The sequence below is a fragment of the Zeus faber genome (genome assembly GCF_960531495.2).
Source record: "Zeus faber genome assembly, chromosome: 5".
In the NCBI taxonomy this organism is placed as follows: Eukaryota; Metazoa; Chordata; class Actinopteri; order Zeiformes; family Zeidae; genus Zeus; species Zeus faber.
Window position 1 is genome coordinate 11,627,670 of NC_137192.1, and position 26,105 is coordinate 11,653,774.

Here is a 26,105-nt window from a genome sequence, read left to right on the forward strand (position 1 = left end):
TGGAGCCTTGCAGCAGAGCGGAGCCGAGCGGAGCCCACCACAGTGGACTGTCTGAGCAGCCCACCCCCACTCTGCAGTATGCACGGTCCACAGGGGATCCGAGAAAGCTCTTTACCGGCCGGGAAGCGAGCGCTCCAGAGCCGCGGATAATACTAGCACACGGTGTCGGTGGATGCGGCAGGCGGACCCGGGGGAGGGAGTCGGAATCCGGTGGAAATTTAACGGGAGGACTAGAGTATTCAGACCGTGCAGCTCCATCCAGAACGTGGACAACCATGCATGTGCTCCTCTGGGGGTTAGGGCTTCTGCTGGTCCCCGATCTGCTCCACGCAACCACGGAGATACTACTTCTCAACTCCAGCAGAGGTAAAGTCACCACTTTGCATTATGCTATGAACAGTGTGTGCAGAATGAATGAATCATTATGTCCACGCTCAGCCCCATGCACATGACTTGCAACGACTTTTGGGGAGTCCAGAGTTTACTGAAGTACAGTCATCAAGTTCATACAGGTCTCCAAAGTGGGTGTTTAATGCCCCCCCCCTCCACAAACACACACACACATACACACACACGCATGAAGGGTGTGAATTGTTTATGGCTATTTTCCATTTTCAACAGTGCTTGTAGAATGAATGAATTGTTGAACCATCGGTCCCATGACTTGAAAAGACTTAAAGTTGACTGAAATGCAATGATCGAGTTCACCCAGATCAACACGGTGGGTACTAGATGCCTCCCCCCACCGCCCTCCCAACTGATTGTGAGATTATTGGATTTTTTCCGTGATATCGTCACTTTCTTCTCCTCAGTACCGGAGGAGACCGGCGCCTACGAGGTGGTGACGCCGGTGCGTGTGGACGAAGCGGGTCAGCGGTTCCCCACCGGCGCGCACTTCAGGAGGAAGCGGAGGAGTTTGGAGGAGCGCTCGGACCAGTGGAGCTCCCAGAACATCCACTACCGGATCTCCGCGTTCGGACGGAGCTTCCACCTCAACCTGACGCTGGAGGCCGGCTTCATCGCCCCCCTCTACACGGTGACCGTCCTGGGAGTGCCCAGAGGGGGGAACATGACGGATTTCTCCCCGGAGGAGGAGGTGGGGATGGGGGATGTGGTGGAGGGGGAGATGGAGGAGGAGGAGGAGGACACGGAGTTGAAACACTGTTTCTATAAAGGACATGTGAACGCTCGGACGGAGCACGGAGCGGTCATCAGCCTTTGCGCCGGATTGGTAAGTATTTTCCTTCTTTCATTTTTTTTTTTTTTACCCGACGCGAAACTCGCGAACGATTCGTTCGTAGCGAACGGATCGTTTTTAAATGATTCCGGAGTCGGGAGTCACTCCGGGCAAAATAGTCGTTTCGTTCCTTTCGTTCGTTCGTTCCTTTCGTTCGTTCGTTCCTTTCGTTCACACAAGCCTTCCCCGCAGCTCGCTTTACACCAAATCTGAAAACCGATTCAACCCCCCAAAGCCCACATCTGGCGGCCGCCATGTATGTCCCCCCGTGCTCTGCTGGACATCCAGCATTTTCAATGAATGAGAGTTAAAATCTTCCACAATTAAAATAAAATACGCACAATTCATTCACATAATAAGAGATGTATTGATAGTGAATTTGGTGGCACCCAATGTCAACGCAAATAGCGTCATTATTTGATACATGCAACCAACATACTTCGTTTTTAAAAGTTGACACTTTCAAAGCTTTCAGACCCTTAATCTAATGTGGAAATTCCGCACCGCAGAGGTTTGGAGCTTTTCGCATGCGGATTGTGACTCTCCATCGCAATGAATGAGAAATCCGGCAAGTCCTTGCCGTTTGCCGGATGCAGTGTAAAGCGGCCCAGGAGCCAACCGCCAGCATTCACAGGACGTCCTCCCTCGCTCGCCTGCGCCTTACACCAACTGAATACGAATGAAGAGTTGGAAAATCGAACGACTCTTTATTTTATTTTCTATTTATTTATTTATTTTTTAGTACTGAGTCACTCGTCAAGAACCGAATCTCAAAAAAGAGTCGAACCTTTCACCACTGAAGTCTTTACGCACGATTGGGCGCCTTCACCGGTGGTTTGGGTTTTTTTTTTTCTAAGGGCTAGATCGTTGTGCTTTGTCCTTTTTTTTAATCTCCCCACAGGCTTTCAAGTCCGAAAAATCAAGGGACATGTCATATATTTGTTCTCTTGACCTCGATTTTTGGTGTTGTCAACATTTGTTGGAGCTTTCCCCGTGCGATTTCAACACATCCTAACTCTGTGCTCTCTACGGACACAACTCTCATTATTATTGATAAAAGTTTACTATATTTGTTGTCAATACACTTTCGTGGATTCTTATGTTAGGGAGAGTAGTATGATTATTATTTAGATTACTATTAAAACACTTTTATGGCGCTTGCCTGGTCAGTTTTGACGCATGGTGGTCGGTGACGTCAGCACACACGGGTGCCGCGGGAGTACGAGCGCCGATGACGTAATCACGGTTGCGATAGTACCAGAGGTGGGGTATCATGGGCTGGGCAAAACGTGCATTTCGGGTTAAACATGACATAGTATAGTAAGATGAACCACAGTAGACAGGTATTAGTGAATCCAACAAAATGCAGTGTAAACTTTATATACATAATTTTTCAAGAACACAAAGTCACAAGACAGGCGCAGAGAACACTTATTACAGCTCATGAAATTATTCATACGTGGCTCTTCTTGTACATAATCTTTCTTCAATGCAGTCATCTGATCGGTGGTTAATAAAAGGCGATCACTTTACAGAATTTTATGGTGGCATATGTTATATCAAAGTAGCTTATCTTTCCAGGACCCTCTGAAAATGAACATTTTCCACATTTGTGCAGCTGGCACTTTCCTTTTCTGGTGTATCTTTCACTTCCAAGTTAGTTAGTATCACAAACTGCCTGAAAAGTAACCGGGCTTCCACTGAGCCTGCCAAAAGAGCAACAAATACAGTCTTATTCACTTCCAGATAGACATCACAGGTCCTAAAATTAGCCCCTTCGACCCTTTTACTTGGGCAAATTCACATATTTCAACATATTTCTGTGCTTAAAGTGTGGGGAGTCTGCACGGGCCATTTGTACTTGCACAACTGGATGGCAAGAAATCCATGCTGAATTAGTAGTGCTGTTTTGGAAAACAACGACGGCTAACTCCCCCTGTACTTTGCTTCCATCCAGCTTGGCACTTTCAGGTCTCCGGATGGGGAGTATTTCGTGGAACCCCTTCACAGCTACGAAGGAGAAAACTATGAAGAAGAACACACCAAACCTCACATCGTGTACAGGAAGAGTGCACCCAAGAAACAGGCCGCCGGGGAGGATTCAGCTTGTGATACTTCAGGTATGACTCTTCAGAGTCCGAAACTTGACAAATTGGCTGATACCAAGCACTGATTCAATCCATTACCTTGGCTGAACAGTATGTAGTTACACAGTTTAGAAAGTAAATTAGATCTGAAAGTTGGATAGATTGGTACTTCTTTCACACCAGCGGAAAGGGGTGTTTTGAGCCGACTGAACATAGCGATTGACATATTATCATTTTTTGCTCATTATAGATACGCAACCTGCATATACAGTAAATGTGAAAGAAAACTGGAAATCAAGTCACTTTTCTTCAGTATCTATATTTGATATCACTCTTTTCCAGCGCAATATTCTCCTAAACTGGTGCCATATTTTATTCTGTTATTAGGACAATATCTGATAGCAGTATTGGAATCACTCATCCCTGACGTACATGCATACAGTACATACGGTGTATAGGCACACACACACACACACACACACACACACACACACACACACACACACACACACACACACACACACACACACACACACACACACAGTAATGAGCTGTTAAAAATTAAAGCATGTATAGATATATATTCACACACAGACTGGTAATTGAGTTCAGACTTCACTATTGAGTTAGCTGGGTCAGTCAGCTGACTGGAAGGTATGTTCCAGTAAACCTTCACCCAGTGTCCTCCTTCTGCAAGACATGCTGCTGTTGCCTCATACAGTAGCACTGACCACCAAGAAGAAGTCCACTATTAGGGAGTTTAAACACAAGTTTGTGTGTGTGTGTATGTGTGTTTCATCCCCGGTCACTTGGCCTTGACATACCCGTTGCCTCTTCTCCGGCGTCGTCCCACAAGTCCCCAATATGCACCAGCAGCAGGAACACATTATGTAACGGTAATTGAGATGGTACGGTGATTGTCCCACAACAGGAAACGCTGACCTGATAGGGCCGAGTTGTGAATGGATATTGGAAAGCAGAGATAAAAAAAGTGTGTGAAGTCGCAGCGTAATTACAGAATCTTTAAAATCGTTGTAAAAAAAAAAATAGGCAAAGTTGCTGCAATTATAGTGTCGTTTAAATTAGTATATATATCGAGTCTCTTCCAAAGTGGAGAATTGTCAATCTAAAGGAAAGTAGCGTGAATGGTTCTATATTATCTTAATAATATGGTAATTAAGATATGAATGTGATTTAAGTTATAATAGTACAACAGCACAACAAGTACCATTATGGTGATAATTGGAGTGTTACGAGAAAGGAACTCGTCCCATTTTATAAATTGTATTTCCAAACATTTGGGTTGAAACATGCAGCACAATGCAGCAGTCCAGTTAAGCCCCTTTCCCACATGGAATGAAAGCTGTAAATCCACTGGCAATGTTCCGTATCGGCGTAATGTGTGAACACGAGCCGGTGTCGATGTTCCGTTCAAGCAGTTCCGTGTGTGGGAATGGAAGCAGTAACATTGAAGCACGTAAAGTAGGGGTGGCGCTGTATCCAAATACCGGAAAAGCACAAATAGTGGGTTTTTACAAATATTTATTTTGTACCAATATTGTTGTTTTGTTTTCCAGAAGAAAAAAAACATTTGGAAAAATGGTGAGTCCGAACAGAACCTTTGCGCTCGGCTGCAAAGACGAGAATCTGAAACACGCCCAGTCTCTACGGAGACAGGTCTTCTTAAATTTTGTTATTTTTCTTCTTAAAAATGCCACTCAGACCATTGACGTGTCTTTCACAGTTAAGGGTAGACAGGGAGAGCTAGAATGGGTGGAGAACGTTCCTTCTCCGGAGGCAGAGTGTGTAATACTGGTTGAAAATGATCACACTGATTTAATAACGTTTGGGTTGGATTATCGCGTCCGGGGACGGGGGCTCCGTCCCCACTCCGTCAGTGGAGGGAACAGAGTCCATCAGGGGGAGGCGGGGAGACGGGAAGCGAAGCGCTGGCCTCTGAGAGCCAGGAAAAAAAACAAAACAGGCTCAGATTGTACGTCCGTTGCCGACAGATTGATCGCATCTACACTGGACATATCGGACTAACCCTAACCCATTACGTAATGTCTCGTAACGGTCATCTAATGTGGGAACAGACTCCATATGGAAGTTCTCCAAAAAGGAGGCCAATGTGTGAATGACTACCTACTACTTTTGCCGGATATTTTTTTACGGATTCCGTGTGGGAAAGGGGCTTAAGTTAACAGCTTTGTCAGCTCTCACGCAGGAAAAGTTATTTCGAAGTTGCCCCTACATATCATCCCATCTCAGTTTACTGCTTCTACTTCCTGTTGACTCTTGCACTTCCTTTTATGTTTTGGAAAAAAAAAAAAAAAGTCAGAATAGACCCGGTGTAGGAGAAAAGTGATGCCTACTTCAAACACCCGATATGAGGAGCATAAATCTGTTGTGTCTCTTTTTCTATGCAGACTATGTTTCAGCAGACGCTTCTGTTCCATTGTCCCTGCTTGTGTGTATGTATGGTATTGTGTGTATGCGCGTGTCGTATTGCCTTTTGTACAGTAGGTGTGTGAGGGCTTCTGATGCCATTGCTTGAGGTTACCTATATTGGTGCCAAGCTGGGATCGCAACACCTCCCTGAAATCATCACTTTGAGACTGAGTCATCGGAGCGAAGGTTGAAGTCACGCTTAAAAACTCAGAGGTCCCATATCAGTTTTGTGCCCACGTGTGTGAGGTCATGAATGTCAAAGAACAGCTAAGAACGCAAACCGGCTCCTATAAGCTCCTTTGGAAAAACGCAGTTATTCTCTTAAAGTTAAATTGAACTGTAGGAAATGGCGATAGGAGTCATTTTTGGATTGCAGTTCTGAATCAAGCCCAGTGTGCCCAGATCTACCTTTGAGCCGTAGTTTTAGCCACTTTTGTCTTCATGGTGTGGCATTGCGGGCGATGCAGACCAAGCGCCACGCTCACGCAGAGTATTTACAATGTGCACACAACATATCCACAGCGCTGGAACTGTTGCTCCTTCCTTGGCTTGCCTGCTTGTGTTTTTCTTTTGCTCCGTTTTATGGCCGCGTGCCAGGTTTACCTAGCATGAACTCTTTGCCCCTCTCTCTTCTCTCTTCTGAGAAAGAGGGGCAGGATAAGAGAGAGAGACTCCAGGCAGTATTCATCCATCAAGCCCATTCTCTCAGCAACAACAAACAAAAGAGAGACGGGAGCTGCAACATATTTGGACAATATTCCGTCCGAGACTATCGGCTCACCTCCCGTGTCTCCATGGCAACCTTTTGAAGGCCAAAAGTTTTGGTGACTTGCTTGAATTTCTACCTGTTCTGCTCTTCTGTTGTGATGCATCCCCCCCATCCATCCGTGTATATTTATGTGCGGTGCATGCTTCTCCCTACAGGACACAAACACAGACACAAGAGGCACCGGGCCAAGAAGCAGCTCGTGGTGGGGGTCACCGCCGTGCCATCCAGCCCGACCCCCGTCCTGGGTGGCAGCATGCTGGGTGACCTGGACAGCCTCGGAGCCGGGCTGGTCAGCGGCATCCTGGCTAGAGCGGACACGAGCGCCCGGCTGTCAAATTACAGCAGCGGCGGCAGCGACTCAGGACCTCACAGGAGGTCGAAGCGCTTCCTCTCCTACCCGCGCTTTGTGGAAGTCATGCTGGTGGCGGATAGCAAAATGGTGGAGCACCACGGCAGCAACCTCCAGCACTACATCCTGACTCTAATGTCCATTGTAAGTTAAATGGAGCCAACAGCAGACGCTGTTTTGGAAGTTGTTTTTGCCTTGGTGGTAAATGTGTTTGAGTGGACCGAAATGCTGGCAAAAATGTGTCATGTGTATTAAATGTACACATCCATGCGGCTCCTGCTGTTTTGTTGAGCTGGGCAGTCATGAGAGGAGGGCTGTGGGAGGGGAAAGGGCAGCCTAGGGCAGGGGTAAACAGAGCTTTCAAATGGCCGACGGAGGGGGGTGGGCCGTTTGAAGCAGAGCCTGTCTGACAGCTTTGATGAATGTTAAAAAATAAGCTCAGGTATGTCACATAGACCGCATACTCCTGGCCACTTCAAAATGCCGGCTTCCGTGGGCGTCTGGGGCTGAGAGCCCAGGGGGGAGGTTGCAATGACCTATATTCTGGACCTGGCAAAGGCTGCCGTCTCCCCAGGGGCCTCGGCCATTATCAACTTCTCACTCCAATCAGCCAAATTCCCTGTTCCCTGCTCAAAACTGCATGCCGTCTGTCCAAGTCTCAGAGTTCCCCAGATGAATGTACTGAATGTAAGTTGCTGTGTTCCTGCGAGCTTGCTCGTGTTCTGACCCTGGAATTTCTCTGATGTTTCCTTCCTCCACCCAGGTATCCTCCATTTACAAGGACCCCAGCATCGGCAATCTGATTAACATTGTGATTGTGAAGTTAGTCATAATAAACAATGAGTTGGTAAGATGGAGTAATCATCACCACATCACCGCTCTTAAAATGGTTCTGAGGCGATTTCCATTCATCTCCCATCTGGTTTGGCTTTCTCTTTCTCAGGATGGTCCAATCATTTCCTTTAACGCACAGACCACTTTAAAAAACTTCTGCATCTGGCAGCAGAGCCAAAACAGCCTGGATGACAACCACCATTCCCACCATGACACCGCCATCCTCATCACCAGGTACTTGAAAAAAAATGTTTTCTAGCAACCAGTGAAAAAATCTCCTCTCAAAAGATAACCTAAAAAAAATACTCTATGGGAATCAGTCGGACAGAGGAGATATGTGGTACCTGGTGCCCTCTAGGGTCGGCCAACAGTGTTCTGACCTGATCACTGATCTATGTCTACAGGCAGGACATCTGTAGAGCGAGAGACAAATGTGACACGTTAGGTAAGCTTGTGAAATTTGAAGAGAGCCCAAGAATTATTAACACTTATATCCATAAATATGGTCATTTAAATGCTAGTAAATGGAATGATGATTAGAACTGCAGTGGACAGTTGTGTTAACGGCCGGTGCTCCTCAGGGCTCGCGGAGTTGGGCACAGTCTGCGACCCTTACAGGAGCTGCAGCATCAGCGAAGACAACGGACTTAGCACCGCGTTCACCATCGCCCATGAGCTTGGCCATGTGTAAGTCCTCCCCCCCTCTGTCTTTTCTATGGATGTCCAGTCTTTGATGTCAACAGTTATATTTGTCCAAAATACGGATTCATTCGGCCAGACACACTGGTGGCACTGGGAAAGCTTTCTAGGAATCGGTTTCACATCTATTCCTCCTCTTTTGTACTTCATTGTATTTTGAGTAAAATGTGCTAGAGAAAAGTAAGCATAAGAAGCTGAAAAAGGCTATAGGGCCTCTGGATTTGGAGTTTCAGGATTGAAAAAACGAACGCAATCCAAGGTCCAGATTCCCAGGTACAGTGTTGGTGACCGTTGCCCCTCAATGAGGTCTGCATTCTCCAAAGTCCTGAATCAGCTGGAGCTGAAGTTAGCCCCCCACGCAGGAGACTGTTACAGACCCTAACAGCCCCTCTCATCTCCGAACAAATGCTCTTTCCAACCGCCGTGCGAGCAGTGGGGTTTTTGAATTCCTAATTTTTATCCGCGTCAAGCGGTAACAACATTGCCAGGGGAGCGCTTAGCCACGGAGCTCAGTGCACCACGGTACCTGTCGGGTGGGTTGCCGGCAAGCACAGGGCGAAGGCACCGGTCGGGGGTAGCTGCGCTGGAACTCAACAGCCTCCATCGGTGCTTTGTTTGCTCAGCCTGCAACCATAGTGAGAGTGTATTTACGGCGCTTTGACTAGTTCAGTTCGTTTTGGCGTCAATTCGTGACTAAGGATTAATTCAATTCGTGCTCAAACTTTAATTGGATTTTCCCACCAGCCAGACAGTACAGTGCAAAAGCAGATGTATGAGTTTCCTGCGTAATGCCAGTAACACAGTAACCACATTCATATAGAGCTAAGCCTTGCCATGTTCAAATACATGTTTACACTCTTTCCCCAGTAGAGTATGTGTTTTGGCTTGTCCGCTAAACATAAAAAGCTCAGCCAGATACAGTCTACAAGTCTGGAAGCTCCGGTGACTTATCTAGGTTTAGCCGTACGCCTAATAGAAATTATTTAGAGACATAAACATACACAGTATAGCCTAGTATTACTTGTCAAAACCCCTTTAAGCCCCATTAATCTCGTTTGTTTGGCCCCTTGTAGAATCTGCACCCCCGTTGGGTTTTTGCTATAGGGCTGTTCATCACCTGTGGACAGATATATTCACGGCTTTCTCCCCGCCAGGTTCAACATGCCCCACGACGACAGTAGTAAGTGCAAGGAGGACGGAGTTAAGATCCAGCAGCACGTGATGGCCCCCACGCTCAACTACAACACCAACCCCTGGATGTGGTCCAAATGTAGCAGAAAGTACATCACTGAGTTCCTCGAGTATGTCAGACTCCTTTTTGGAGTGTTTGTCTTTGCATGGGAATAAGGGAATAATGATGTGGGGGAATTGCCAGAGATACAGTGATTCATATATGGCATGGCAAAGTAGACATTTGCTGTGATAACTTGACTGATTGATCGATTGGGAGCCAGAGCTGAAAGGTCGGCCCTACCCGCCCCTAACCCTTCTGTCTGTTTTGTATCTCCTGTTTTCTCCTTTCTCCTTTTTTCTTTTAAGTCATTTTATTTTTATTTCTTAAATAGCACAGGGTACGGTGAATGTTTGCTGGACGAGCCCGTGTCTCGGCCATACAGTCTCTCTCACCAGCTGCCCGGGCAGATATACAATGTCAATAAACAGTGTGAATTGATATTCGGGCCGGGGACACAGGTGTGCCCTTATATGGTAAGTCCACACAGGGTGCAAATCTAATCTCCCATGCTTTGCGCTTTCGGTCTCTCACGGGGAAGACGTCCAGCATAATCCCTCCATACTCCTGGTTGTCAAACTGATTGGCTCCCCCAGGACTCAATCTCAATCCAAATTTAAAGATAGGTAGCATTACTTCCCCATTGAAGGAAATCGAGAACAAACATTGAGTCATTATCTAAAATGACTCTAATTGGTTGGGTAAAAAAAAAACTGTCTAATAACTGTCTAATTACTGTCTAATAACTGTAATAAGTAATAAGCAAAAACTAGAGGGAGACCCAGTTTCCGCCCCTGTTTTGATAGTTACTTTGGCTCAAGACTCTTGATTCACTCCAAGTGGTCAACACGTTTCTTAAGCAGTTATAACCACGGATTCAGAGGTTGAATGCTTTCTAAATAAGAGTCTGTTAACCCACTTTGATGCTGTCTTTGATTGATTTCATATCGTTCTAATATTTCTCCCTTTCCAACCAGCGTGTCAATTGTAGTTTCTCTTTGTGTTTGTATTTGTTGAAATGTGTGTGTTTCCACCCAGATCCAGTGTCGCAGGCTGTGGTGCATGAGCCCGGAGGGGGCCCAGAGGGGCTGTAGGACCCAGCACATGCCCTGGGCGGATGGCACCGAATGCTCCCCTGGAAAGGCAAGTCCCACAGAGCAAAAACAAAAGAAAGAAAATCAACATAAAAGAAACGCAAAGAAAGCGGGGAGCTGCTACGTAGATATGAAATGAATAGATATGAAATTAGATTAAAGTATAGAGGAAATGAACAACAACTATCAGGAGAAGTTGGGGATGAAGCAATAAAGGAAAGAGAGCAAAGTGGCGGCATCTTGACACATCATGGGCGCTCCAGTATTATGCAGTTGTGCTTTGACACGCAACATGGCACCATCCCATCTCATTACCTCATTAACTTTGAGGTGACAAAAAAAAAAATCAAATTTTTTGCAGATTTTCCATTGACTCACAATGACAGTGAAATTGTTCACAGGCAAAAGAAACGACAAACCGCAAAGGAAATACGTTTTTGCAATACGGCCAAATAGCCAGCCGCCGGTGACGGTAGTGACAGCTCGGGCGATTGAACGCGAGTGGCACGCTACAGGGCCGCGTCCAAAGACATTTCAACATTTGGCCGTGTGGACGGGCGGATTTGTTTTGCATTTACGGCTACGTATCATTATGAGGCTGTAATAAGCTTAGGTAGGTGGAGAGAAGTTGTGAATGGTGGAGATTTCCCTCTTGGTAACTGGCTTAGTGTAGCTTTTAATTAGGCCTTCTCTTACTAACCCTTTGCTTCCTGCCACTGGGACAGAGGGGACATGAAAGCACCGTAGGCTCCCAGAGCCCCGTCCTACCCAGACAGACACACATGTTCCGACCTGGCTCTGTTTATACCCACATCCCATTCTATTCTTATGCCAGATCACTACCACATTAAACAGCAAGTTATGATGTAGTCTGTTTATGGGAAGCTTATCTTTCCCTAATTAGCTATGAGCGATCTACTGTATTTATTTGAATGGTTTTTTTGTTGTTGTTTTTTTCCCCTACCTCCCAGACACAGCAGTGAAATCACTTTTTTTTTTTTTTTTTGGTTCTTCTTTTTCCATTTGCCGTGCTGTATAATTTCTCCCAGATTAACATCAAAGGAGAGTGTGAGAAGAGAAGTAGATAGATGTGTTGCCAATTCCAAAGCTAAGGTTTCATGCACTCACTCTCCCTCTCTTTCTCTAGCTCTTCTCCTCTTTATTTCCCCCTGCCTGTCTCTCTCTCTCTCTGTCTCTCTCTCTCTCTCTCTCTCTCTCTCTCTCTCTCTCTCTCTCTCTCGCTTTCTCTCTCTCTGTTTCATCCCTACCGCCCTTTCCACATCATTCACTGTGAGCCCAGCTCCGCTCCTCCTTTGTCCATCTTCCCGTGACGCTATCTCTCAATTGCCGATCCCTGTTTGATTTTTCGAAACTTCTCACTCTTGTTTGCAGCACTGCAAGCACGGCCTGTGCATCACCAAGGAGCTGGATGCCGCGCCCGTGGAGGGGGCGTGGGGGGTATGGAGTCCTTTCGGCACCTGCTCGCGGACGTGCGGCGGGGGCATCAAGATCGCCGTGCGCGAGTGCAACCGACCCTTGTAAGCGGTCCCTCCCTTTGTAGTCACGCACGGCAATTGGTTTCCATCCTAGCTGCCCAAGTCAATGTACCATAGATCAAGCTTCCCCGAGAGGATTCTTTCCATAGCCTGCCTTCACAGGTCTTTCGGGTGGAAGCCTCTAATGTGTGTGTGTGTGTGTGTGTGTGTGTGTGTGTGTGGGTGTGTGTGTGTTTGGCCTGCCTGTAAACACCCAGAGCCTGTCTCCTTGAAGAAGTAGCTTTCATCCTGGGTTTAACAGGTTGAGGAAGGGGGGAAGCCATGGGAGTGTGTTAGTTACGAACTGTGGTGTCAGGCCTCTGCAGACCCGTGGGCTAAGTGAGACCGGTCCCAGCCCATGGGAAGATCCAGATCTTACAGATACAGACACACACAGACTGATGTTTGTGTAGATGAATGGGCAGACCATGGCCAGCTGGGTGTTTACCCCCGTGTGTCCCCTCTCCACCCCCACCCCCAGGCCCAGGAACGGGGGAATGTACTGCGTGGGTCGCAGGATGAAGTTCCGTTCCTGCAACTCTGAGCCCTGCTTCAAGCAGAAGAAGGACTTCAGGGAGGAGCAGTGTGCAGCCTTCGACGGCCGGCACTTCAACATCAACGGTCTACCTCCTAACGTGCGCTGGGTGCCCAAGTACAGTGGAAGTAAGAACCCTTTCTGCTCTTCAATCCACCCTTCAGTGGACATCAGTTTACAATGTAAAATCTTGTTGAAAGTCAAGAAGAGGCATGACTTCGACTTCATATTCATACCATGTCATTTGCATTGAAATATACCTATTAACCCATCACGCTCCTCCTCCTTCATCCACTCATACAACTATCTCTTTCCAAACCATCAGTTCTGATGAAGGATCGGTGTAAGCTGTTCTGCAGGGTGGCTGGCAGCACGGCCTACTATCAGCTCAGGGACCGGGTCATCGATGGCACGCCGTGTGGACCTGATACCAACGACATCTGTGTCCAGGGCCTGTGCAGGGTAAGGCCCTAGCCTTTATTCATGCTAAGAAATCTCAGGGAACTAGCCAGGTTTGAAAACGGAGCTTGCTTACATCTGATAACGACGGTGTCATTATAATGATCGCAAAATACTTTTTCACTGATTGAAATGCTTTGATAGGTGAAATTGTGTCAAACGTTTCCTCCCCTCTGGGATACAGATCTTTTCTGTCTCTTTGCTGTTTTGTAAGACTAACCGACATAATTGGAGAAAAATACTTTGACGGGCCACATTCGGAGCAAATGCTCTCAACCTCCCGCTTCGCAAGGCGTTTGGACAGATTCTGGCTCTGGGAAGTGCATCCTTGCCCTCAGCGAGGGGGTTTGATCCGTTCCCTATTACGGCGAGTGGAGCTGTTGATCCTCCTTAGCATGTAGAAAACGTTTATCACTATGACAGGCTTCATGTAGCTTGGCTCTTATGCCCGCTTCGACTTGGTGGTTTTAAAAAGGGGGATATTTCTTTCAGAGGTTTTTCCGGTGATATGGACGTAATGCAATAAGATCCTTTGCAACTCATCTCAAGGCTCACTGAGTTTGATTCCTTTTTGTGTCTAAACAATATTTGACAAGAAATAAAACAAGGAGGAATACCGCGTTAAATTCTGCACGGGCTCGAAAAAACCGCTGACTGACGTGGCAACACTTTTTTTTCCCAGAAAAGCGGTTTTGTCTTTCGACCTTTGCAGCCCAAACTGACTTTTTCCATTATCTTCCCTGCCCCTCATTCCCTGCCGCTATCTTTCCCCATCCCGAAACACTTCCCTCTTCTCTCCTACCCTCTCTTCTGTCCTCCCTCCACCTCCACCTCCGAGCAGCAAGCGGGTTGCGACCACGTTTTGAACTCAAAAGCCCGGAGGGACAAATGTGGCGTGTGCGGCGGTGACAACTCCTCCTGCAAAACGATAGCGGGCACTTTCAACATCGTCCGCTACGGTGAGCTGCTGCTGAAGAACACATCAGATCAGGGCTAGTCTCATATCACACTATCGTATTGTAACTGTATATCGCCTAGCCTTGCTTCAGATCTTCTGTGGATTATCCTTTTCACTTCTTCGTACAACGTCAGTCTGGTCGATTGTAAAAAACATTTTAAAAAAAGAGGTGGCAGTTTATAAAACATTACTGTGGTTTCCCGTGGTTTCGCAGGTTACAATGAAGTCGTGCGGGTTCCAAGCGGTGCTACAAACATAGATGTGCGTCAACACAGCTACTCAGGGAAACCAGAGGATGACAACTACCTCGGTGAGAAGCCATTTCCAACTTTTCACGTTTTCATCCTGGCGCTGGAAATGCTCAGTGAAGTTAGTTTGTACTTGTTTGATTGAATCCATATTGAATAATGTGTATGCATCTGTGAGTTTTTCTTTTTGTATGTAAGACTGTGTGTGTGTGTGTGTGTGTGTGTGTGTCTGTGTGTGTCTGTGTGTGTGTCTGTGTCTGTGTCTGTGTCTGTGTGCGTGTCTATGTGTTTGTGTGTATAGCTCTCTCTCTGTCTCTCCCTGTCTCTCTGATTGTGTGTGTATGGTAGCGTTTGGCCTTCACCGTGGATGTTCGTGAATGTGAAACTTAAGGAGGGAGTGAGCTTAGACATGCTAACCAGTTAATGAGCCAGAACTCGAGATTGCCCTCTAGGTACTATTCCATCAAGGTCACTAAGTTTGTGGGTTTGTTTTGGCTCGGTGGTTCTGCGTGTTTGCGTGTATGCTTGTTTTTTCTATGTGGGTGGGTGTGCGTATGCGTGGGTGTGTCCGCCAATCTGCCCGTCAGCTGCGTCAGCTATTACTCCTAATGTCTTGCGGATCTTCTCTTGGGAGTTCGTTTACGTGTGCTCTTAAAGGCTTCCCAGCACCCTTCCACCAACGTCATCATGCACTGTATGTGTGTGTGTGTGTGTGTGTGTGTGTGTGTGTGTGTGTGTGTGTGTGTGTGTGTGTGTGTGTGTGTGTGTGTGTCTGCAGCCGGTCCCTGTGCACTTTCCTCTCCTAGTGATTTTTTTGTTCTTGCCATTTGTCATGCCAACTTGTGTGCCTCCCTGTGTGTCTGTGGTATGAAGGGCATGTAAAAGCATTCTGTCAGGGGCCTCAAATGGGTCCCGAGGTGGCTCTGCTTTTAGGAACCAGTCTTATCTGTCTCCGTGGACACATTAGCATAATGAGTGAAATGGGGGGAAAGTAAAGTCAGGAAATTAGCTCCATAATCGCATTAGGGTGAACGGGTGCAGCAGACTGGCTGTTGAGCGGAGCAGGAGGCCCCTGGATAGGACTCCTCCAGGAACCGAGGATTATTTTACCCCAATTATGCTGATTTGCTGCCTACTGTAGGCCTTACTGTAAATGGGAAAAGTCCTGCTGTGAACGGACATATAAGGGGAAACGGACTATTTCAAGCCGCTGCCCCTCTAGAATGGGTTGAGGGTGGATCAGCGTAAGCACAAACTGTCACCTTTGAGTCAAGCCAGGTTTAGCTCTGTCATTTCGTGCTCGGTCATTCTGTCACCTTCTTTAACCGCAATGACATGGGGTTGACCATCTATCGCCCTCTCTCTCTCTCTCTCTCTCTCTCTCTCTCTCTCTCTCTCTCTCTCTCTAGCCATCTCAAATAGCCGTGGAGAGTTCCTGCTAAACGGAGAGTTTGTGGTCAGCATGTTCAAAAGGGAAATTAAAGTGGGAAACGCAGTCATCGAGTACAGCGGCTCCGACCACGTTGTCGAGAGGATCAACTGCACCGACCGCATCGAGGAGGAAATCGTCGTCCAGGTGAGCGGCCTTTTTGCCCAAATCTGTGGATGGTTGAAGTGCATTGGTTGCCAGGCTGTGTAACACAAAGACACGTGTTTATTACACTCCCCATTACCCTCCCAGGTCTTGTCAGTGGGAAACCTCTACAACCCGGACGTCAGATACTCCTTCAACATCCCCATCGAGGACAAACCACAGCAGTTCTTCTGGGACTCCTACGGGCCGTGGCAGGAGTGCAGCCGCCTGTGCCAAGGTGCGGGGATGGGGGCATCGAGGGCGGATGGGAAATGGTATACAGAGTATTTGTAGAAAAGGGGATGAGGTGGGGTGACAGGGATGGAGGAGACGTGGGAAAGGACCAGAGGAAAATAAATGGACCATCCCAGATCTGCTGACTAAACTTGACAGGTCGACGCCAGACATTTTTGGTTTGGAACCAGTTATCAAACACACTCTTCATAGCTCGCACTTCGCTCTTAGCGGAAGATTGTGTCAAAGTGAGTAGGCAGGTAGACTTAAGGTTGCAGACAAACTCTAAAAACCTGTTAGGTGTTATTTCTCTGGGGCTTGGAAAAAGAAAATCCCCCCCTCCCCTCAACCATCACTTTGACCCAGTATGCCTGTCTAACTTTCCCAACGCGACATGTTTGAACTGCAGAGTAGGAAATGGGAAGCGCTTGTAAGGGATTCAAACGCGCACTTAGATTTAGGAGAATCAATCATAATTATGTCAAAACCAGGCTGTTAAACCGAACAACAGGAGGTTCTGATATAGAGAAGCTGCTTCCAGGAACCACATGAGCTCGCTATGCATTAGGTGCAATGCGATTTAACGCAGAGTCAATACCAGGCATGTACGCACGCACGCTTGACGCACACACACACACACACACACACACACACACACACACACACACACACACACACACACACACACACACACACACACACACACACACACACACACACATACCCACAAATACACACACACCAGATGGCTGCTGGCTTTCATCACAATCTTTTGATGATTTATTCCACAAGCAGGTGCGTTGACTCCGATAGTCAGTCGGGAGATTGATCAGATACTCAGGAAATAACAGTAGCTGGTGGAGGATTTGTTTTTCCCCCTATGAAGTTATGTAACTCGCTTACAACTCAATGGCGGAATCCCCATGACTCCAACTTCCATTTCAAGTTTGTAATCGTAATGTTTCAAATTTGTGATTATTATTCAGTTTAATTAAGTCAGTAAAGAGTAATTCAACCAAACAGTGAGCGAACGCATGGCTGCTCGTTGAAGGTATGGTAAGCCTTCATCTTCCACATGTGTCTCTCCTTAGCGTCCCCTCATGGTCCCAGAGTCTGTTCACCCTTTGACGTTCTATCCTCGAACCTCTCTCACGGCAGGAGAGCGTAAGAGGAAGATCATGTGCAGCAGAGACTCCGACAGGGTGGTGGTGTCGGACCAGAGGTGTCACGGCACGGCCAGGCCCGCCGTCATCACCGAGGCCTGCAACACCGAGTGCGAACTCAGGTGGGTGAGACCTGTCTCCGCCTTTCTCCTCTCTCCCCGCCAGTCGTCCGCTGCGTCGGTCGTCCAAACGGGGAATTTCACGCTATATCCATACTGTATGACTCCGTCCTTGACAACTTAGGTGGCACGTGGCCCGTAAGAGCGAGTGCACGGCGCAGTGCGGCATGGGATACCGCACCCTGGAGATCTACTGCGCCAAGATCAGCCGCACGGAAAGCAAGACCCAGAAGGTGGATGACCGCTACTGCAGCAACCAGCGCAAACCCGACGACAAGGAAGTTTGCCACGGGGACTGCAACCCGGGGGGATGGGAGTACTCGTCCTGGTCCGAGGTGTGTGTTATTATTAGTTATTGCATAAATAATATTGTCAAGAATTCACTTACATACATCATACGTGAAGGTCTCCTCGGGTTTTGGCCCGCATGTTGTGTTTTGTGTTTACTTAACGTGCTATACACAGTGTATTTTCCCGAGTGGAGCCACGTTTTATCAGTGTCTCCGTCCGTTGCAGTGCTCCAAGAGCTGTGGGGGGGGGACCCGCCGTCGAGGGGCGGTGTGTGGGAAGTCGGCCGAGGCCGGGGGCGACGAGAGCAAGTGTAGCCAGAGAGAGAAGTCGACCGTCCAGCCCTGCAACGAATTCCTCTGTCCGCAGTGGAAGACCGGCGAATGGTCCGAGGTCAGTTTTGTTTTTTTGGTCCTGTCTCGTTGTATTCATTCAATTCATGTGATTGGGCAACTAATCTAACTGCTCCGTCGTTGTTTGCCTCAGAATATCCATAATCTCACTGACTCAAGCATTTTTGGACTTTGAACTGAAGAGCCTCTCAATGTAATTTGGGATTTTAAATCATATGCACAGCTTGGTGCTGCATGTGAGAGCGGCACCCTGGTGTTACACGACGTAAAGACCCGCCGTCCCACATGTAAACAGCTTTGGTCCAGAAGTAGATCCGGTCAAAAAGTCAAAACCCCCTTTTTTGTGTGTGGTTGCCGTGCGTGTCTTAGATCACTGCGAGCTGCTCCCCCGGCCTCCGCTGAGCTTTGTCCCGCAAATTTACCGCATAGAGGATCAAGTTGGACTTAACTCGCCATACAGTTTACACATTCTAGACCAAGGAGCTTGCAAAGCGGCGGGCCGCATTCCAGGAATATTTGGGATCTCCCATGTGGTGTTCCTAAATGCAAACACTCACACACTGTACTGTATACGCTTACACTGTACTGGAACACACAAACAAACCCCGTTGCCCTGGTTTTAGAATGGCTATTCTTCAATGCCCATCCGGCTTTACACATCGCTTTGTGTTCATGGGTGAATTGCTCAAACCAACTGTGTTATTATTAAAACGGCTGCTTTTTAATGACCTTCACCGTAGTGTCTGGTGACCTGCGGCAAGGGCTACAAGCACCGGCAGACCTGGTGTCAGTTTGGGGAGGACCGACTGGACGACCGTTTCTGCGACACCTCCAAACCGGAGTCGGTGCAGACGTGCCAGCAGCAGGAGTGTGCTTCTTGGCAGGTCGGATCCTGGGGACAGGTGAGGCTCCGAACAAAGAGTGTACTGGATCTTTAGCGTGAGCGCTAAGTATGCCGTTAGCGCGATGACAGCCATTATCCCGCTTATTACACAGCTACTTGATGAAAGAATACATCAAGACGTAATCTTGATTTGAAATGATTCTAGCACTAGTATGCCCAGTTTAAGAGCTTCCGCTATGAAAAATAGTCCATAACGACTAGGGATGGTAATGACACAGGTGCAAATTCACAAAGAATGGATTGCGGATGCTAATAGCACCGTGAATTGTGCATCAATTGCGCCCGTTATCTGCGTCGTCTCAACGTGCGATTCACAAAAGATATTGCGCTAATGATATACCAGCACCAACACGCCCATAAAGTTTTGTCTGCTGAGTGCAATTTGCACTTGTTTTGCCTCTCAGCAAAATGATCCATGTGACAAAGGAAATAAGGGCAATTGTTAAAAATAACATCAAAATAAAGAGGCAGCGGTGCCTCGATCTGCTCTGCTGAGGGTCTCTGTCAACATTGGGATTTGAAAATAATGGAAATGGTCCGGCCCCGCAGGGGTACTAGGCACGGAGAGACCCCCAACGGGGTATGCTTAACACGCAACAGGGATTTTGCAACCCCGGGCGTCGGTTCATTTCCAGAATTTTCAACTTGACAGGTATATATGTTCTGGTCGCACAGGGAGCGAATCGGCACTGATGCCTTTATTTTTGTCTCACTGCGTGAATTAGACACACTTAGCTGTTATTTAGCGGTTGCTAAATAACAGCTAACTCTAATAATGTTGTGCAACATGGTCGCATGGTCGGCGGTAAAGATCCGCCGGTAATAAAATGCAGTGTGCGCTGGGGGGTGTCCACTGCAGCTCGCTGGCTCCGAACCGACTTTCATGAAGTTTGGTTCGGAGTTGGGAGAGCTGCGGGCAGCTCCACGGAGGGATCCGCTGCGCCGCATCCCTCAACGGCGCATAGCACCGCCCACCTGGCACCATCTCTGAGGGAATGTCCTTCAGTGCAGAGGTTCCCAATCACCGAGGGCCGTGCAGGGTCATGGGGTATTTGCCGTGAGAACGGCAGGGTTTCAGGGGCGATCTGCGATCGGCTCCACAGTGGAGCAGCAGCAGGAAACGGAGTAAATTATATAAATGTACAGTTTTATTTTCTTGGTTTGGAGAAAAGATCGCTCATCATATCCAATATGGGGAACGCACAAACGTGAGAGTCGACGATGGAGCCGATTGCGTTTTAGTGCATTTAAAAGACACAGGTACAATAGTAATGTGCCTTTTACTACCAGTGCTCCCCTCTGGCAAAAATAGCATCGCTTTTTCTGCGCCTATTATGGTTTATTATTCTAAAGTCTAGTTTTGCTAAAGCTCTTAACTGTTTCAAGATGAGATAAGATAGGATAAACCTTTATTAGTCCCACACCGGGGAAATTTACATTGTTTCAGCAGCAACAGGGTGTGTGAATATTTTTGTATTTTCGTTATTATTTATTATTGTTATTATCCAAATAAAAGTAAGTTAATGAGAAACAACTGTTTGTCTTTACAAATCAAATCGAAGATCGATCGAATCGTGCATTTGGAGAATCGGGACGCCCCTAATATACGTATCTTATATGGCTGGAGTCACCCTCAAAAGTATGTTAATGTCAGGTTATTTTCTCAGATAGGCCTATTTATTTCCCCATTAGATGTGGATTTGCTTCTTCCACTTAATCCCCGCGGCACCGTGTCTGCGCTGTCCTTTCAGCACCACAATTGCGCGGAGCAGAGGCGGATGTTGGAAATCCTTTCTTTACTATGTTTTGGGCTCGGCCAACAGCCCCCACCAACGTTGCTTCAACAAGTTCGTAACATTCAAAGCGATCGCCTCACTAGTGAAATAATAAAGAGTTGTTTTCACGTCATGTCTGGATATGAAACCTCCTTTCGCTACGCGGCTCATATGTGCAATGTGCGTACATCTGTGGAGAGGACAGGCGGCAGTTTGCATTGTGGGCACAAAAAAAAAAAAATCTCTGATCGGCCCGCCTCGGAATTCTCTGAAACAAAGAATCCGACAGTTGAGTCGCCAGTCGGTCGATTAGTCTACACATTTTAACATCCCTACTAACAACGTAGCTAACACTGCGACAATATAGAAAACTAGTCTCTTTACAAAAGACGTTACTCTATGTATGACAAACCTATTTGTGGTAATCAATGTTAAAATCTTCCATTGTAGTCACGTCACAAGCTGCCGCCGCTGGCTGTTGTTGGCGTTAGCACGTAGGCAGCGTGAAACAAGGGACGTACAGTCATTATATGCATGCAGCGGCCATTTTTCAGAAATAACTGACCACTGATTGCTGCTATTGACCAATCAGAATATAATATTCCACAGGGCGGTGTAATGTCGATTTTTAGACGTGAGACTAGCGACCCTCTGGGATGTTGTTTATAACATTGCGATGTAGTTATCGTCTTAAAAGGGCATTACAGTAAAGTAATGTAATTTTCACAACTCCGTAGACTGTTCTAGCTGATCTGATCAACGCCTGCGTGGTCGTGATCTTCACATTAATAATGGTAGTTTCTCTTGTGTGTAAATGTCTCACAAAAACATTGTCAAATGATCAATATCGACGCGTTAGAAACTGGTTGTTTTCCGAAACAAACTGATTGAAAGTTCATATGGATTTAGTCGTGTAGAATAATGTCCGTGCTAAAAAGAGACAGGAACCAGAAACCTATACGAAATGTAACCCTACCTGTTTTTCAGTTTCACATTCAGAACATTCTGTCACAATGACATCACTTATCACCTGTATAACGGGGCTTGATATCAGTCTATTCATAGAGAATGAGGTGGGGTTTTGGATATGTCTTCCAAGAGATTGGGTTCCATCAGAGCAGAGAGAGGGTGAGAGAGGCGCGAGAGAGAGAGAGAGGGGGGGGGGGGGACCGATAACAGGGATCCTATCCAGCCCAAATTGGTTTGTGTAACCATTAAATAGTTTGAATTTGTGTGTGACAACTACGAGACAAATTAACACCCGCCATCCCAAAAATGTGAACGAGACTGTTGTGCTGAGCCCATACCGCAGCACGGCGTACCATCAAAGGACGTGCTCACGTTAATATACATTTGAAGCCGCTTAATGAAGCGTGGCTGAATGGTGGCTGAAGCTGCCGCCACACAAATTTGACCCTGTTTCACTGGAGCCAGCGAGGCAGAAGGGAGCGCCGGGTGCCGTGCCCACCGACTTTGGCTACAGTGGAAAGAAAAAAAAGGGCGACAGTGCAACGTCGAAAAAAGTTACTCATGCATTATGATCCGCAAGACTCTCATCTGCACGACAAGGAAGTATCGCCAGGGGAGGGGAGCGGAGAGAGGAAAGAGGAGAAGGGATTTTTTTTTTTTTTTGGCTGCGATTAATGACCAAGTTTTTTCCTTCCATTTCTCCCCATTTTCCATTTCCCCTGTACATATGCTTCTCTCTCTCTCTCCCTCTCTCTCTCTCTCTGTCTCTCTCTTTCTCTCCAGTGCACTACCTCTTGTGGGCCAGGCTACCAGATGCGAGCGGTCAAGTGTGTGGTGGGCTCCTACGGCGTCGTCATGGACGACACGGAGTGTAACGCCGCCACGCGACCCACCGACACTCAGGTGAGGGAGGCCGCCATTTTCTCTGATTCTCTAATCTCCCTTTATCCGTTCAAACCACCCTGACCAACCAAACACTGCATTCCCATCGGGTGTCACTCAGATGTTTTCTGGACTATTCCGGTTCGGAGAAAGCGCAGAGGAGGGGCGGGTGCAAATATCAGCTTGTCTATTCCCAAATGGGGGCACGCAACTGGGATTGCATTTCCGGCGGACCTCCTTGGGGACCTGGAAGCTGCGTCTGCTGCTGCTGCTGGGAGCCCCCGGGCTGATTAAAGTGGCGGTACTTGTCTTGAAGAAGGAGTGGGATTTTTAGGAGGAGTGACTGGGAAACCACTAAATAAATGTCAGTCATGTTCTTTAATAATAAACCCTATTGCATTGGTGCGATGAGAGGTGCCCTCCGTCTGTCTGAGGTGCCATCGGATAGTTAATATGAATCTCTCTCTCTCGCTGACAGCTCTTATATTGGAGGACATCTCCAAGGTCTCAAAGCTCAGTGCTGTTGGAGGAAACCTTTAGATAATTGTATTTCGGTGTCATAGAACAGACTTCACATTCCTTGATTTCTATTTCTCAGTCGTGTAGTTTGCAGTGACTGATTTATGGGTGAAGGACAAATGGTTCATAGATCTCCCCCTATCCTGACCTACTTTCTGGAGGGATGTTAGTTGCTGGTGTTGCATGTGGTGTCCGCCCATCCCTCCCACCAATGTCTGGAAAAATACACTTTTTATTCAGATCTTCAGACTTTTACTACCTAGGAGTCTCACATATTGAGGTAGCCGTATTGAAATTCGGTGACTGACTGGATATTAATTAAAGGCCACCTTTCCTGGAAAAAAAAAGGGGGATCACAAATAAACTTTCAGAAGGTGAAGATTCAGATCTAGTTTTTGAAACCCCTGCCTTAATTTAAATCAAACAAGCTGTTTCGAAACCGTGCTCCTTGCCAGCCAGATGTGCAGTTTAGCCAGATCCAACAGTAGAACAGACTAGACGAGTACATAGAAAGAAAGAAAATATCCTGGTGTAGATTGTGTATTGTTCAGTTGTTGGATGAATGAAGACAACCAAAGCCAGAGAGTGGCCAGATGTCCGTCTGCTCTTGAACTCAGTCGCCCCCGCAAGACACATATTGTCTGGATTTGCAATGTCCCACAATTAAATGAAATAAAACCTCATTGGTATAAAAATGCTATTCTTATTTGCATTTTTCAGTTCGCCAGTGAGCCATTGTTTCATGGTTGTTTGATTTTCTTTGGCGGCCGTTATATTGTAGTGGTTTAAACCAGTGTAGCCCACTTCACAGGGCTTTTCTCGCCAGTTTGGGTGACTTTGAAAACATGATGGGAGTTGAAGAATGCAAGAAAATTCCAATTTTGGAAATTACTCTTCCAGGTAAAATATGTGACCTTTAACGATTTAACAAGATGGGGTGGAGGTGGAATCTCATGCTGATGGAGGTGGAACCTCATATTGGTGGAGGCGGGAGAGGTTGAACACAGCATCGGAAATATCTTGTAATAGAGAGATGAGCAGCAGAGCAAATAATAATGACAGGCTGGGTTCTAAGAAGGCGCGGCAGACTGACTGATGACAGTGAGAACCATGAGAATTGGTCTTCCTGACTGAATTATCATTATACCTAAATCAGGAATGATGTGTGAGATTTGGACATACCCACTGCGAGAGAAACATACACAGACACATTTTGCAATAGACTTTACAGCGTGTGAGCAAATCCCTCGATCTCAATCACACACTAGAGTTGACTATATAGCAACATTATCCAAACCATTTATACCATATATAACGTATAACATGAAATTATGTGTATAATATAATATAATATAATATAATATAATATAATATAATATAATATCATATAATAGTATATAATAGTATATAATATAATAGTATATAATACAACATAATATAATATAATATAATATTATATTATATTATATACGATTATATACAATATATATATATATATATATTATATATATATATATATATATATATATATATATATATATATAAAATATAATATATATATTATATAATATAGATGCCCTTCCCCAGTCAAGTAAGTAGCCATTCAGGATTGTGCCTTATTAGCATGTGCCTCGTGGGATGTAAATGAATATTTAATGACTTCTACATATATTATGTCATATATTTAGAATGGATTGTAATCAACTCCGGAATTATATCAAAAAAAGACATACTACATACAGGCGGAAACCTCCTTTAAGCCTCTGGGTGGAGGGGTGTGAGGGCTGACCATGCAGACTGAGGATGAGGCTCCCCTTCCGGTGCCTGAGGCTGGCAGAGGCAGTGACCCTGAAGCAGTCGCCTCGCTGGGACTCTGGCCAACCAGCCATGAAGCTGGGCGCCAGGCCGGCACTGCCACCCTGCCGCCATGGCGATACCTGCGTTGACCAGAAGGGAGGCCGTTTGTGAGGGACCTGGTGGGCCTTGTATAGGTTCTGCAAAAGTATTTAAATATCCGCTTCATACACACACACACACACAGACAAAACTCCCAAGTGTACAGAGGCATGTCTGCCTGCCGCTCAGGTTTGGCAGAGGATCCACAGGGAGGGTGAGTGATTGTGTTGGGTTACGCAGCGCAGAGGAGCTTTCCCGCTGCTCCGGGCCCCGTTGGCTTCCGCTGGGAGGCCGGAGTGTGGAATGTGGAGCCTGCAAAGGCCCGATTCAGGGCCTGACCCCCGGAGACTGGGGCGGGGGGGGGGTCAGAGGTCAAGGGTGGGGTGTGGGGTGTGAGGGTGGGGTCGGGGAGGGGAGGGGGTTGGCAGTGAATGGGTCGGTGAGGGGAGGGATTTAGAACCACGCCAGCATTGGCATTGGAGCCCTGGATACCACTCCACTGTGACCTGTTATGACAGGGATCAGGGCTTTACGCTGAGCAGCTTAAAGCCACAATCCATAGTTTGAACTGACGCGGCGGACCCCAGCTCATGTTGTTATGCTAAGGTTGGGACGGGGGAAGGGCACGTCGGAGGGAGGGAGGGGGTGGGTTGGGGTGAAGGGGGGCCAGGTCACACAACCGCTCTCACATGTATGACCGAAGGTTTGTTTGTTTGTGTTGGGTTTTTGTGAGTTAACGGTCGCCTTAAACAAATCAACAGACTTTGACGTACGGAGCTGGGTCGCCATGTGTCTGACGAACTGTCCTCCCTCACTCAGGACTGTGAGCTGGCCCAGTGTCCCAGCAGCCATCCGGTACCACCGGGAACCAAAGTGCCGTCACACCAGGGCCACAAAACCCAGTGGAGGTTTGGCTCCTGGACCCAGGTCGGTCCTCCCCCCAG

At 47.0% G+C, this 26,105-nt stretch overlaps 1 protein-coding gene across 1 annotated transcript in view; it reads left to right on the forward strand.

The window, feature by feature from the left end:
- Positions 1–275: 275 nt before the first annotated feature.
- adamts9 (ADAM metallopeptidase with thrombospondin type 1 motif, 9) overlaps positions 276–26,105 on the forward strand; it is a gene marked incomplete at both ends in the record, with an annotated part of 51,066 nt that continues 25,236 nt past the window's right edge. Inside the window, 24 exons of the mRNA XM_080001416.1 lie at positions 276–366; positions 813–1,231; positions 3,195–3,357; positions 6,700–7,037; positions 7,657–7,740; positions 7,837–7,961; positions 8,132–8,172; positions 8,309–8,414; positions 9,581–9,727; positions 9,992–10,133; positions 10,696–10,800; positions 12,144–12,289; positions 12,768–12,949; positions 13,147–13,283; positions 14,122–14,239; positions 14,453–14,548; positions 15,896–16,062; positions 16,168–16,297; positions 17,452–17,578; positions 17,700–17,910; positions 18,092–18,256; positions 18,957–19,118; positions 22,648–22,767; positions 25,981–26,088. Of these exons, the coding sequence (XP_079857542.1) occupies positions 276–366; positions 813–1,231; positions 3,195–3,357; positions 6,700–7,037; positions 7,657–7,740; positions 7,837–7,961; positions 8,132–8,172; positions 8,309–8,414; positions 9,581–9,727; positions 9,992–10,133; positions 10,696–10,800; positions 12,144–12,289; positions 12,768–12,949; positions 13,147–13,283; positions 14,122–14,239; positions 14,453–14,548; positions 15,896–16,062; positions 16,168–16,297; positions 17,452–17,578; positions 17,700–17,910; positions 18,092–18,256; positions 18,957–19,118; positions 22,648–22,767; positions 25,981–26,088 (3,630 nt within the window). The remainder of the gene's footprint in view (positions 367–812; positions 1,232–3,194; positions 3,358–6,699; positions 7,038–7,656; positions 7,741–7,836; positions 7,962–8,131; positions 8,173–8,308; positions 8,415–9,580; positions 9,728–9,991; positions 10,134–10,695; positions 10,801–12,143; positions 12,290–12,767; positions 12,950–13,146; positions 13,284–14,121; positions 14,240–14,452; positions 14,549–15,895; positions 16,063–16,167; positions 16,298–17,451; positions 17,579–17,699; positions 17,911–18,091; positions 18,257–18,956; positions 19,119–22,647; positions 22,768–25,980; positions 26,089–26,105) is intronic.